The sequence below is a fragment of the Rhipicephalus sanguineus genome, chromosome 3, assembly GCF_013339695.2.
Source record: "Rhipicephalus sanguineus isolate Rsan-2018 chromosome 3, BIME_Rsan_1.4, whole genome shotgun sequence".
Taxonomy (NCBI): domain Eukaryota; kingdom Metazoa; phylum Arthropoda; class Arachnida; order Ixodida; family Ixodidae; genus Rhipicephalus; species Rhipicephalus sanguineus.
In genome coordinates, this window is record NC_051178.1 from 14,243,242 (window position 1) to 14,255,581 (window position 12,340).

Consider the following 12,340-nt stretch of genomic DNA (forward strand, 5'->3'; position numbering starts at 1 on the left):
CCCAACGGAGGTACACACGGATGCCAGCGGTGTAGGCCTCGGCGCTCTCCTTGCGCAGCGCAAACCAGGCTTCCCCGAATATGTCGTGGCATACGCAAGCCGTACGCTTACCAGAGCCGAGAGCAATTACACGGTCACGGAAAAAGAGTGCCTGGCGATCATCTGGGCCCTTACAAAGTTTCGACCTTATTTCTATGGTCGCCGACTATGCTGGCTGTCGTCATTGAAGGATCCCTCAGGCCGTCTCGCCCGCTGGGCACTTCGCCTGCAAGACTACGACATCCGCGTGCTGTACTGCAACGGACGCCAGCATGCTGACGCCGACGCCCTCTCGCGCTCTCCCTTGCCTGACGACAATGCCCCCTGCTCAGTATCTCACATAGCTGTTGCTTCAATCGACGTTCACACCATCGCTACCGAACAGCGCAAGGATAAATGGATCACCTCGCTGATCGACTTGCTGACGGATCCGTCGGCAACACTATCCACTCGCGCGTTGCGTCGTCAAGCCCACCATTTCGCCATTCGTGAGGACCTACTGCACCGACGCAATTATAACGCCGACGGCCGCCAGTGGCTACTAGTGATACCCCGCAGTCTGCGTTCTGAAATATGCGAGGCCTTCCACTCTGACCGGCAATGCGCGCACTCTGGGGTATCCAAAACTTACGACCGCATTCGACAACGATACTTCTGGCGAGGGATGTACCGGTACGTGCAGAAGTTCGTTCGCTCCTGCCTCGATTGCCAACGCCAAAAACCCGCAACGCACGTGTCGCCAGCAGGTCTACAACCATTACCTTGCCCTAACCGTCCGTTTGGGCGCGTGGGCATCCATTTGTATGGACCACTTCCTCTGACTTCGGCTGGTAACCGCTGGGCCATCGTCGCTGTTGACCATCTAACGCGATACGCCGAAACCGCCGCCCTCCCAGCGGCTACAGCGCGCGGTGTGGCCTCCTTCCTGCTCCACCGATTCATGCTGCGTCACGGTCCGTCCCAGAAGCTGCTCAGTGATCGAGGCCGTGTCTTCTTGTCGGAAGTCGTGGAAGCCAAGAGTGCAACGTTGTTCACCGCAAAACTACTGCTTACCACCCGCAGACGAATGGCCTCACCGAACGCTTTAACCGACCACACAAATTGGGATGCCATTCTGCCCTTCGTCACGTACGCCTACAATACTGCCTCTCAGGGCACTTCTGGTTTCTCGCCATTTCTCTTATGTGTACGGCAGGCACCCGTCGCACACAATCGACACTATCCTTGCCCTCTCTCGCTTTTTCCTGCCCTTTATATTGCCTCGTTCTTGCAATAAAACTTCAGTTGATAGTCTGCGCTTCTTTGTCCTATTCTCGCCCTTCGTGGTTCCGTCCGTTTTTCGCGCAGTTACAATAAGTATGGATCATTACCAACTAGGCCAACTTACCACTCTTCTGAACTTCCCTACAGGCCGGATCGATCTGAATGTGCGCCTATTTCTGACACAGCCAGGCTTGCTGAAGAATGTCGCGAGCTTGCGAAGACCTTTACAACGCACGAACAAGAGCGGCAGAAGAGCATTCGCGGTGGCACCACCACTTCTGAGTCCACGTTCCTCCCTGGAGCGCTCATGTGGCTCTCGGTCCCGACCGCTGCAACGGGCCTCTCTTCCAAACTACTGCCCAAATACGAAGGCCCCTACCGTGTTGTCGAACGCACGTCCCCGGTCACCTACCTGATTGAACCCATTGAGCCATCTTCGGACATGCGCCGTCGAGGGCGCGACATTGTGAACGTGGAGCGCCTCAAGCCCTACCATGACCCGCTCATAGTGACCAGCTGTTAGGTCGCCGGGCGGCTCCCTTTGCGTACCCGGGGTAATTGTAGAGAAGCATTAGAACGCTGTGATGGGCCGTCCTCTTGAGCGCCTTCTAGTGGGTCGCCCTCTTCGCCTCTTCTCGGAGAGCACGCCCCTCGTGCTCTTGCTCGCGAGAGTCTGCGAGTCTGCGCTCTGTCGTTACTGTCGTCGCTGCGCATCGTCGCCGTCGATCCCGCCGTCAATAAACGCCTTTACAAAGGTAATAAATTTTCAGTTAGCAGTGCGTCGTCCTGTGTTTACCGCCTTTCTCGTGTGACCGTCTTTTTCCGCGCTTTCTGGAGCAATCTTACCCCTCTCGTCCGTCCCTCCTCCTCAGCCTCACATCTCTCATCTTTCCTATCCCTTGCTATATTATACAACACAGGGCTGTGCTCTACCATGCTGGCTATCCTATGCTTTGCATTTCCCATCCTGACATCGCTCCTAATCCTCACTTACCTTTCCCGCAACCTTGCTACATATGGCTATGCTGTCGATGTTCATGTATACATGGTTTCACCTGCGTCGCTTCTTATATGGCTGTACTATGCTATGCGTTCTACCTCCTTTCCCTCCTCATCACTCTTACATCGCTCCTCATCCTCACTTACCTTTCCCGTCCCCGTGCTACAGATGGCTATGCTACCGATTTTTATGTATATCTGGTTTCACCTGCGCGACTCTTTACATGGCTATACTATGCTCTGCTTTACACCTCCTTTTCCTCCTCCTCGCTCTTACATCGCTCCTCATCCTCAATTACCTTTCCCGCTCCCGTGCTACAGATGGCTATGCTATCGATCTTTATGTATACATGCTTTCACCTGCGCGACTCTTTACATTGCTATACTATGCTCTGCTTTACACCTCCTTTCCCCCTGCTCACTCTCACATCGCTCCTCATCCTCACTTACCTTTCCCGCTCCCATGCTACAGATTGCTATGTTATTGATGTTTATGTATACATGGTTTCACCTGCGCGACTCTTTACATGGCTATACTATGCTCTGCTTTACACCTCCTTTCCCTCCTCCTCACTCTTGCATCGCTCCTCATCCTCACATACCTTTACCGCCCCCGTGCTACAGATGCCTACGCTCTCGAAGTTTATGTATACATGGTTTCACCTGCGCGAATCTTTACATGGCTATACTATGCTCTGCTTTACACCTCCTTTCCCTCCTCCTCACTCCTACATCGCTCCTCATCCTCAATTACCTTTTCCGTAACCTTGCTACATATGGCTATGCTATCGATGTTTATGTATACATGGTTTCACCTGGGTCACTTCTTACGTAGCTATTCTATGCTATGCCTTACACCTCCTTTCCCTCCACCTCACTCTTACATCGCTGCTCATCCTCACTTAACTTTCCCGCCTCGTACTACAGATGGCTATGCTATCGATGTTTATGTAAACATGGTTTCACCTGCGCGACTTTTTACATGGCTATACTATGCTCTGCTTTACACTCTTTTCCCTCCTCCTCACTCTTAAATCGCTCCTCATCCTTACTTACGTTTCCCGCCCCCTTGCTACAGATGGATATGCTATCGATGATTATGTACACATGGTTTCACCTGCATGACTTCTTACATGGCTACACTATTGTCACGAGGTCGTTACGTCGACGAAGACAGCAGTCGGCGTGTTCAAGGTGAAACAATTTATTTGGCCGAACCTCTGGCCGGGAAATGAAAACGGAAACTACAGTAATACACACTGTACACTGATAGCGGCGAGCAGGACGTCGGCCGGCGATAAAACTGCTCATGGCTGGGACGCGCCGTCTTTTATACATCACACATCGAACTTTCCAGTCTTATCTCTGGTGGTCGCGCAAGCTCCGGAATAATCCTTGCTGTTCGCGGTCTGCACGCAATCTTAACAAAGTGATCTACTACAATCGCTAAGCTTCTCGAACACTGGCGCGTGGTGAGCGCCGAGCGTTGCTAACCGTCATTGCTGGTCAAACCCGAATACATCAAAACCAGAAGCGGCGTGGCATTGCCCCCCTCTGAAAAAGCACCGTCCCGATGCTTGTGACAGAACATAGAAGGCATAAAAACAAGTGCATACAAAAACATTACAATAACAAAGGAAAAAGTAGAGGCCCCAGGTTCGCAAACACGCAGAAAACGGCTTATGGCGCACGACATGGACGACTTCAGCATGTGCGCGGCGTCGCTGGGAGTTCGTAATGCCGTCCGGGATGACCTCGCAGTCAAGGGTGCCGAGACGTCGGAGCACCTTGTATGGCCCGAAGTGTCGTCGAAGACGCTTCTCGCTAAGTCCCCGTCGGCATATCGGCGTCCAGACCCACACGCGGTCACCGGGTTGTTACTCCATGTGGCGTCGTCGAGGGTATACTGACGGTTGTCGATCCTCTGCTGGTTCTTAATGCGCAGGCGGGTGAGCTGGCGAGCTTCTTCGGCGCGTTGCAAATACGTGCCGACGTCGAGATTGTCTTCGTCGGTGGCAGTTGGCAGCATTGCGTCGAGCGTATTGCGGGCTCCTTCCGTAGACCAACTTGTAAGGCGCCATCTGTGTCGTTCCTTGTATGGCTGTGTTGCATGGGAAGGTCACATACGGAAGGATGGCATCCCAAGTCTTGTGCTCGACGTCGACGTACATAGCCAGTATGTCGGCCATGGTCTTATTTAGACGCTCGGTGAGGCCATCGGTCTGTGGGTGGTAGGCGGCGGTCCGGCGGTGACTCGTCTGGCTGTATCTCAAGATTGCCTCGGTTAACTCCACAGTAGAGGCCGTGCCTCTGTCAGTAATGAGGACCTCTGGAGCGCCGTGACGAAGGACGATGTTCTCAACAATAAACTTGGCTACCACTGCAGCACTGCCTTTGGGCATGGCCCTTGTCTCTGCGTAGCGGGTAAGGTAGCCGGTGGCTACGACGATCCATTTGTTTCCAGAATTCGACGTCGGGAACAGCCCCAGTAAGTCCCTCGCGATTTGCTGGAACGGTCGTCGGGGTGGCTCGATAAGCTGTAAAAATCCGGCTGGCCTAGTCGGTGTTATCTTGCGTCGCTGGCACCCTCGGCGGGTCTTTACGTAGCGAGTGACGTCGGCGCCAAGGCGCGGCCATTAGTACTTTTTCTGTATTCTGACAAGGGTGCGGGTAACACCGAGGTGTCCAGCCTCGGGGTCGTAGTGTAGAGCCTGGAGGACTTCTAGTCACAATGCTGAGGGCAGCACGTGAAGGTAGTTGGCTCGAAGGGGCGAGACGTTCTTCTTTTGGAGAACGCTCTTTCGCAGGAAAAAATGACACCAGTCCTCGCCTGAATACCTTCGGAACAACGGCTGTACTACCCTCGAGGTATTCCATAAGGCCCCCGAGTTCCGGGTCGGCTCGCTGTCGTTCGGTGAAGTCGTCGGTACTTATGGTTCCGAAGAAATAGTCGTCATCCTGGTCGTCCTGCGGCGGTGAGTCGACGGGGCTGCGCGGTCAGCGCCGAGCATTGCTAACCGGCATTGCTGGTCAAACCCGAATATATCAAAACAAGAAGCGGGCGTGGCACTATGCTCTGCTTTACACCTCCTTTCGCTCCCCCTCACTGAGGGCAGCACGTGAAGAGAGAGAATGCTCTTTGTCCATCGCTCTTCATCCTTACCTTTCCGGCCTTCTTGCTACATATGGCTATGATATCGATGTTTAACGTATACATGGGTTCACCTGCGCGACACTTTACATGGTTATACTATGCCCTGCTTTACACCTCCTTTCCCTCCTCCTCACTCTTACATCGCTCCTCATCCTCACTCACCTTTCCGGCCCCCTTGCTACGATGCTATGCTATCGATGTTTATGTTGCAGCGAAGCATTGGAAGCCTTTAATGGGTCGTCCTCTCGAGCGCCTTCTAGTGGGTCGTCCTCTTCGGATCTTCTCTGAGAGCACGCCTCTAACGCTGAGTCCGCGCTCTGTCTTAACTGTCACCGCTGTGCTTCGTCGACTATTGCCGCCAATAAGCGCCTTTATAATTTGGTGGAGGTGCTGCGCCGTCCAACCAGCTTCGGTCTTCGTTCGATGCCCCTGGCGCTTCGATCCCGTACCGTGCCCCCTACGATGCCTCAAGACGCCGCCCAGCTAACGCCTCCCCCTGTACCGACACCATGCCCCGGTGTCCCCCGCATTCGCGACCCTCCTGTCTTCACCGGCGCGGATGGCACTGACGTGGAGGACTGTCTCGCGATATACGAGCGCGTGAGCGTACCCAACAAATGGGAGGAGGCAGGAAAAAGAGCAACCTGGTTTTCTACCTCGCGGGTGTGGCAAGCCTGTGGTACAACAACCACGCAACCGATTACCTCACGTGGTCTCATTTCAAGACCGCCATCATCAACGTGTTTGTCCACCCTGCCGTTCGTAAACTGCAAGCCGAACAGCGTTTACGTGAACGAGCTCAGCAGACCAGTCAGTCTTTTACGAGCTACATCCAAGACGTCCTCGACTTATGCAGGAAGGCCGACGTAACCATGTCTGAGTCTGACAAGATCCGCAACGTTCTGAAAGGCATCGACGACGACGACTTCACCAGGCTGCTCGCCAAGAACCCTCGTACTGTGACAGAGGTGATCACGCTCTGCCAAAGCTACGAGGAGCTGCGCCGGCAGCGGTCAACCTCCATCACGCCACGCCAATCTCGCTGGCTTGAAGGCCATTTCTGATCACTCGGCCTTGCTTGCCGAGATCAAGTCATTTGTGCGCGAGGAAGTTTCCCGCCAGTTTTCGCGACTGGCCTTCCCTCAATCGCAGCATGTTGAACAGCGCCGACCACACTGCTGTCTCCCTTACGCCGAGAAATTCAGCAGGTAATCGCGGAGGTCATGCCCGAATACCACCAGTTGTTGCCAGGCCACCCCAAGCGATCCCTGTGTCTACCCCACCTACTTACGCCGAAGGTGTCGCCAGACCACAGGCCTTCGAGGCGAGTGTGCCGGCTGCGTACACCGACGTCTTTCCTAGGTCACGACTGCAGGCCACCATGCAGCCCCATCAGCCGCCGCCTCGTCCACCGCGTCTTGGGCCATGGATGGAACCTGCTCCGGCGAACCAATGGCGTACTTCCGACAACCGTCCCATCTGCTTTGCGTGCGGTGGCGCCGATCACGTCGCCCGCTGCTGCAATCGCGTATAGTCGCCTCGAGTCGCCTCAACCATCCGAAACCAGTCAAGCTGCCCGTATTACGTTTCACCGCCGCCTATGTCACCGCCGTCTCGCCCAGCTCCCTCTACCCGCCGTTCACCCTCACCACGACGCCGCTCACTGTCCCAAATGCGACCACGTCTGGTCCCACGCAACCAGGAAAAGTAGTCGTCGCAGTCCACGAGCCAAGGGCTGCGACGCTATCGAAAGCCCTCAGCGAAGGCCATCGAACGTGATAGACGTGTTTGTGGCGCATCTGCCCTTATCGACACTGTAGCCGCCGTATCTGTTATGGACGCATAGCTTAGTCGAATACTGCGAACAGTGACGACGCCACTTTCCGGGCTCTCCCTCCGTACAGCCAGCGCCCAAAGTATTCACCCTACAGCGGTGTGCACAGCCCGCGTCATGATTAAGGATGCTCTGTACGCCGTCGAATTGATCATAATTCCTGCATGCTCTCACGACGTCATCCGCGGATGGGATTTTCTCTCCTGCCACGACGCCGTAATTCATTGCGCACCAACCGAAATAGAGCTCTCACCATTCTCTAATTTGACGCCGGCAGACAGTTCATCGGCTGGCGAGCAAGGTACTTGTCAAAGACGACATCAAAGTGCCTGCGTACTCGTCAACGGCGGTGTCAGTCTACTGCGCCAGTCTATCCGACACCGTTGCACTCCTCTCGCCACACGACAGTGTTTGCACGAAGAAAGGCTTGCTGGTGCATTTCGCGACCGTGCAAGTCACTCATGGCAGCACCTCTATTTTCGTGATCAACCCCTCCCCGTACACTGTTACGTTGGTGCGAGGGGAATGTCTCGGCAGCGTGGAACTGTCGTGTTCCAGGGCTTCCGGGTATGAAGACGCCGACAGTATTCAAACATGCTTTATTCGCATGCCAGCAACATAGCGATAACCAAGAGTGCCGAAGGAAAAAGTGCCCCCGCCCCTCCGCGCGCCAAGCGCTTTTATTCACATCGTGGGCGAGGGTGTTGCGATATGGGCCCCGTGACAGAGTATCGCACAAGCACACGTGTACAGATATGCGACATCCCCCCACACTTATTTGGATCCCCAAGCATTGTCCAAAAAGTTCACGGCACAAAGCGATCAGGTGGGCGACGCTGTCTCTGCGGGTAGCGACGTTCGCTAGGAGCGTTTGAAGTGTCCGCCGGTTCACTTTGTGCGGTGGGCGAGCTGTCGACGTCATGTGATGAGTCGCAGGCCGGGACCTGTGCGGGAACTTCTTGCTGCCTTTCACTGAAGGGTAGTTCGAACTCCGTGGCGATGCCGGTGTTATCGTTGCGGATGTGATTTTGGTGACGCACCCACTGGAACACACCACGCGGAGTCACTACACTTAACCGATATGACACTGGTCCCGTACGGGCAAGAACTGTTGCACACAGCCACTTTGGTCCCGATCGGAAATTGCGCACACGAACGGCATCACCAACAGCGACGACGTTGTCACGACACGGGTGACGCCTTGTCTGGTCGAACTGGCGCTGGCGCACTCTGTTCTCGACCGCTGGTCGTATGAGGTCTAGTCTGGTCCGCAGGCGTCTCCCCAGGAGCAAAGTGGAAGGGGCCTCCCCTGTCGTAGCATGAGGCGTATTACGATACGTCAGAAGGAAGTCGGCTAACTCCTCACTGGCGCTCCTCGGACTGGTCTTGCGGAGCGCTGACTTCAAAGTCTGAACAAAACGTTCAGCCAGTCCGTTGCTACTTGGGTGATACGGTGCGGTTCTTACGTGCCGAATGCCCCTGTGCTTGAGGTAGGCTTGGAACTCTGCAGAAATGAACTGGCTTCCGTTGTCGGACACGAGTGTTTCTGGAAATCCAAATCTGCAGAAAAGTTCATGAATGCAAGCAATGGTTGCCTCTGATGTAGTGGTTGTCATGGGCAGGGTTGCCAATGGTGGCTACTTTTCGCCAAATTGGCGAATTTGAGGGGCCCGTGGCGACCTAAAGTTATGAATGGCGACATGGCGAATTTTTGGCGATTTTCGGCTTAGGTCTGCGCTGAGTTGTACATCCTAAGCTCAGTGTCTTCGCAACGAATGAGCGGCAACATTCACTGTATTTTTCTTGGTTTTACACCTAAGAGTAGAATGTGCACATTACGCGTCATTCCGTATGTCCGTCCTGTAACTCGTGTGTATCTCCTCAATTCATCTAGAGGCAGGAGGTACGGGAACGTCCCCCAGAGACATTCTACCAAAATGTAAACCGCGAGGGGGCAGTGTTTGACTATAAGTTAATAGCTTTCGGCGCTTTAAGCTTCTCTAAAGTTTCGCTTCTGAGGGGCTAGGCGACGGGTTGGCCGCGTGTTCCGGCCATTTGTTCCGCCGAAGCTCCAACTGTTCTAAATAGCTTGGCGACTTATTCACTGTTGCAGTACCCCCAATTGAGCTGGTAAAGACTGTTTTGGAATAGCGAAGAGAGGAGGATACGCGGCTATTTGTGCAATAAACAATATTTATTGAGGCATTTTCCACTGTTGTTCTCGGTGAGCGTGTGCAATGACAACAATTGCTATACAACATTTTACATTGCCTACCTGTTCATTAATAACGCATCGGATTGACGCGTGTAGATATAAGTTACTGCAAGAAAGGGTCGGTAGCGTCCGGTATCATATTAGCTCACACTGAAAAGGTGTAAGACTCACTAATGATCGGTTCCTCTAAGACTTCTGTCGTGTTACCTTCAATAGACCTTTTATAATCCTTTTAACTCATATAAGGGTACGTAAAGCTGTCTACAAACAACGCTTTCAAGGTTTTCGCCCAAGGTTTACCACACTTTTACCTTTGAAACGAGCGGACAGGGATGGAAGGATATCATGAGCGTTTCATTCATTCACTCTTGCGCCACCACGCACATCTATCTTGCGGCTAGTCGGAGAAGCAGCACCATGCACTCCCATGGTGGAGCGGGCGATACGACTGGCATTGAGAAACGTCAATATAATTTAAGAGTCTTGGATGGTACTGTATTCTATGGGGCTATATGTGAGAGAAAATTTTATTTATTACTAGGTATGACGCACATATCTAGAATGGCGACTTTTTTGGCGAGGTTTGTAAAAAAAGTGGCGACTTTTGGCGACTTTTTGCTCGTCATTTGGCGACATTTACTCGAAAGTGAGTGGCAACCCTGGTCATGGGACATACTTCTGGCCACTTGGAATGGGCGTCGACTACTACTAAGTAGGATATACCTTTTATTGGACCTGCAAATTTCATGTGTAGGCGTTGCCAAGGACGCGTCGGCCAGGACCATGGATGGAGCGGCGCTTTCACTGGCAAACTGCGTGTCTCTGCGCATGCGTGACAAGAGCCGACACATCTCTCTATGTCCTGATCGATATTTGGCCACCACACATAGCTTCTTGCAAGCTCTTTGGTGCGCACCACTCCCGGATGCCCCTCATGTAATTCATCTAGGACAAATTTACGGAATTTTTCTGGTACCACCACACGCATTCCCAGCATGACACAACCTTGATATAAAGAAAGCTCTAGTTTCCTGCAGAAAAAAAGGTTTCAGGTTCGCAGATACGTTAGCAGGCCAGCCTGACAAAATGCACTGCACTACTTGACGGAACACTGGATCCCGATCCCGTGCAGTTTCCTCTGCGATCTGTTTACTGCAGACGGGCATGCTGTCTAAACGCAAAACCAGAAAATTTTCTGTTGCCCCGTCTGTTCCCGGTTGCTGGATTGGAAGGCGCGATAAGCAATCAGCGTCCACGTTCTGCGCTGAAGGGCGATACTGCAAAGAAAAAGAATATGCAGAAAGCGTGACTGCCCAGCGTTGCAGTCTGGCAGCTGCGATGGCAGGAATACCTGTTTTGGGGCCAAAGATCGTCTCAAGTGGCTTGTGATCCGTGAGCAACACAAACTTCCGTCCGCAAACGTAGTAATGGAACTTCTTGACTCCAAAAACAAGTGCTAATGCTTCTTTCTCCAATTGACTGTAACCTTGTTCAGCTTTTGTTAACGTTCGTGAAGCATAGGCTATTGGATGAACTTGGCCTTGAAAAACGTGTGACAAAACTGCGCCTATTCCGTAGGAAGAAGCATCGCATGACAACTGCAATGGCAAACTGGGATCATAGTGAATCAGAATAGGCTTTGACGACAGCAGTTTTTTTACTTGCGCAAACGCACTTTGACAAGCGGCGTTCCATTGCCAAGGTTCGTCCTTACTCAAGAGCTTGTTGAAAGGAAAGAGTATGGATGAGAGATTCGGAACAAACTTTCCATAGTAATTTATGAGTCCTAACACTGACTGCAGCTGCTGTTTGTCTGTTGGAGCTGGTGCATTTGCAATTGCGACCAACTTTTCATCCGTCGGGCGAACACCGTCTTTTGTGATGACGTGACCCAAGTACTGCAGTTCATTGCGAAAAAAATCGCATTTCGAAGGTTTGACGCGAAATCCGCGTTCTGATAGCCGCTTCAGCACAGCTTCCAGGTTGAGCAAGTGTTCTGCTTCTGTGTGGCCCGTGATCAGTATGTCATCGAGATAACAAGTTACGCCGTTTAGTCCTTTCAGCGCATTATCCATAATACGCTGAAATATTGCGGGAGCCGATGAAATGCCAAACGGTAGGCGGTTGACCAGAAACAGACCCTTGTGCGTATTCAGCGTAAGGTATTCTTTGGATTCGTCGTCCATATCGACCTGCTGATACGCTCTACTTAGGTCAATCTTTGAAAAATGTTGTCCGCCTGCCAGCGCGGCAAATAGCTCGTCCGCTTTCGGTAGCGGATACCTTTCGATGTCCAGTATCGGGTTTAGCGTGACTTTGTAATCACCGCACAGTCTGACTGAACCATCGCGTTTAACAACTGGTACGACCGGCGTTGCGTACGGGCTTGTGGTCACGGGTGTAATAATCCCTAGCTCTTGCAGCTTCGACAATTCCTGCTCGACAGCAGTTTTTAGAGCGAAAGGCAAGCTTTTTGCTTTGAAAAATCTTGGCTTCGCGTCACCCCTTAAGAAAAGAGTAGCCTTTTCTCCCATTACTGTGCCGAGTTCGTCCTTGAACAGGTCCTGATAGCGGTTTAGCAAGGACTCTAGTTTAGGCGATCTCTCAGAGCCATTTGTGTTTCCCACCTGCATGTGGTGAAGACCTTGTATTTGCGTCCAGTCCAGCTTGAGGTGTTGTAGCCAACTGCGCCCCAGCAGCGGCTGGCCGTCCTGGCGGAGCACGTACAAAGGCAACTGTTGGCGCTGCGCGTTGTAGTGGACTGCAACAAATGCTACTCCGCAGGGCTTCACGGTTTCATTTGTATAGGTTCTCAAGGTGAGACTTGTCCTGCGCA

At 52.7% G+C, this 12,340-nt stretch overlaps 1 protein-coding gene across 1 annotated transcript; it reads right to left on the reverse strand.

Annotated features, from left to right (window-relative positions):
* Positions 1–8,095: 8,095 nt before the first annotated feature.
* LOC119384810 (uncharacterized protein K02A2.6-like) lies at positions 8,096–8,905 on the reverse strand. Its single transcript, XM_037652505.2, has one exon. The coding sequence runs from the start codon at positions 8,903–8,905 to the stop codon at positions 8,096–8,098; it is 810 nt and encodes a 269-aa protein (XP_037508433.1).
* Positions 8,906–12,340: the final 3,435 nt, after the last annotated feature.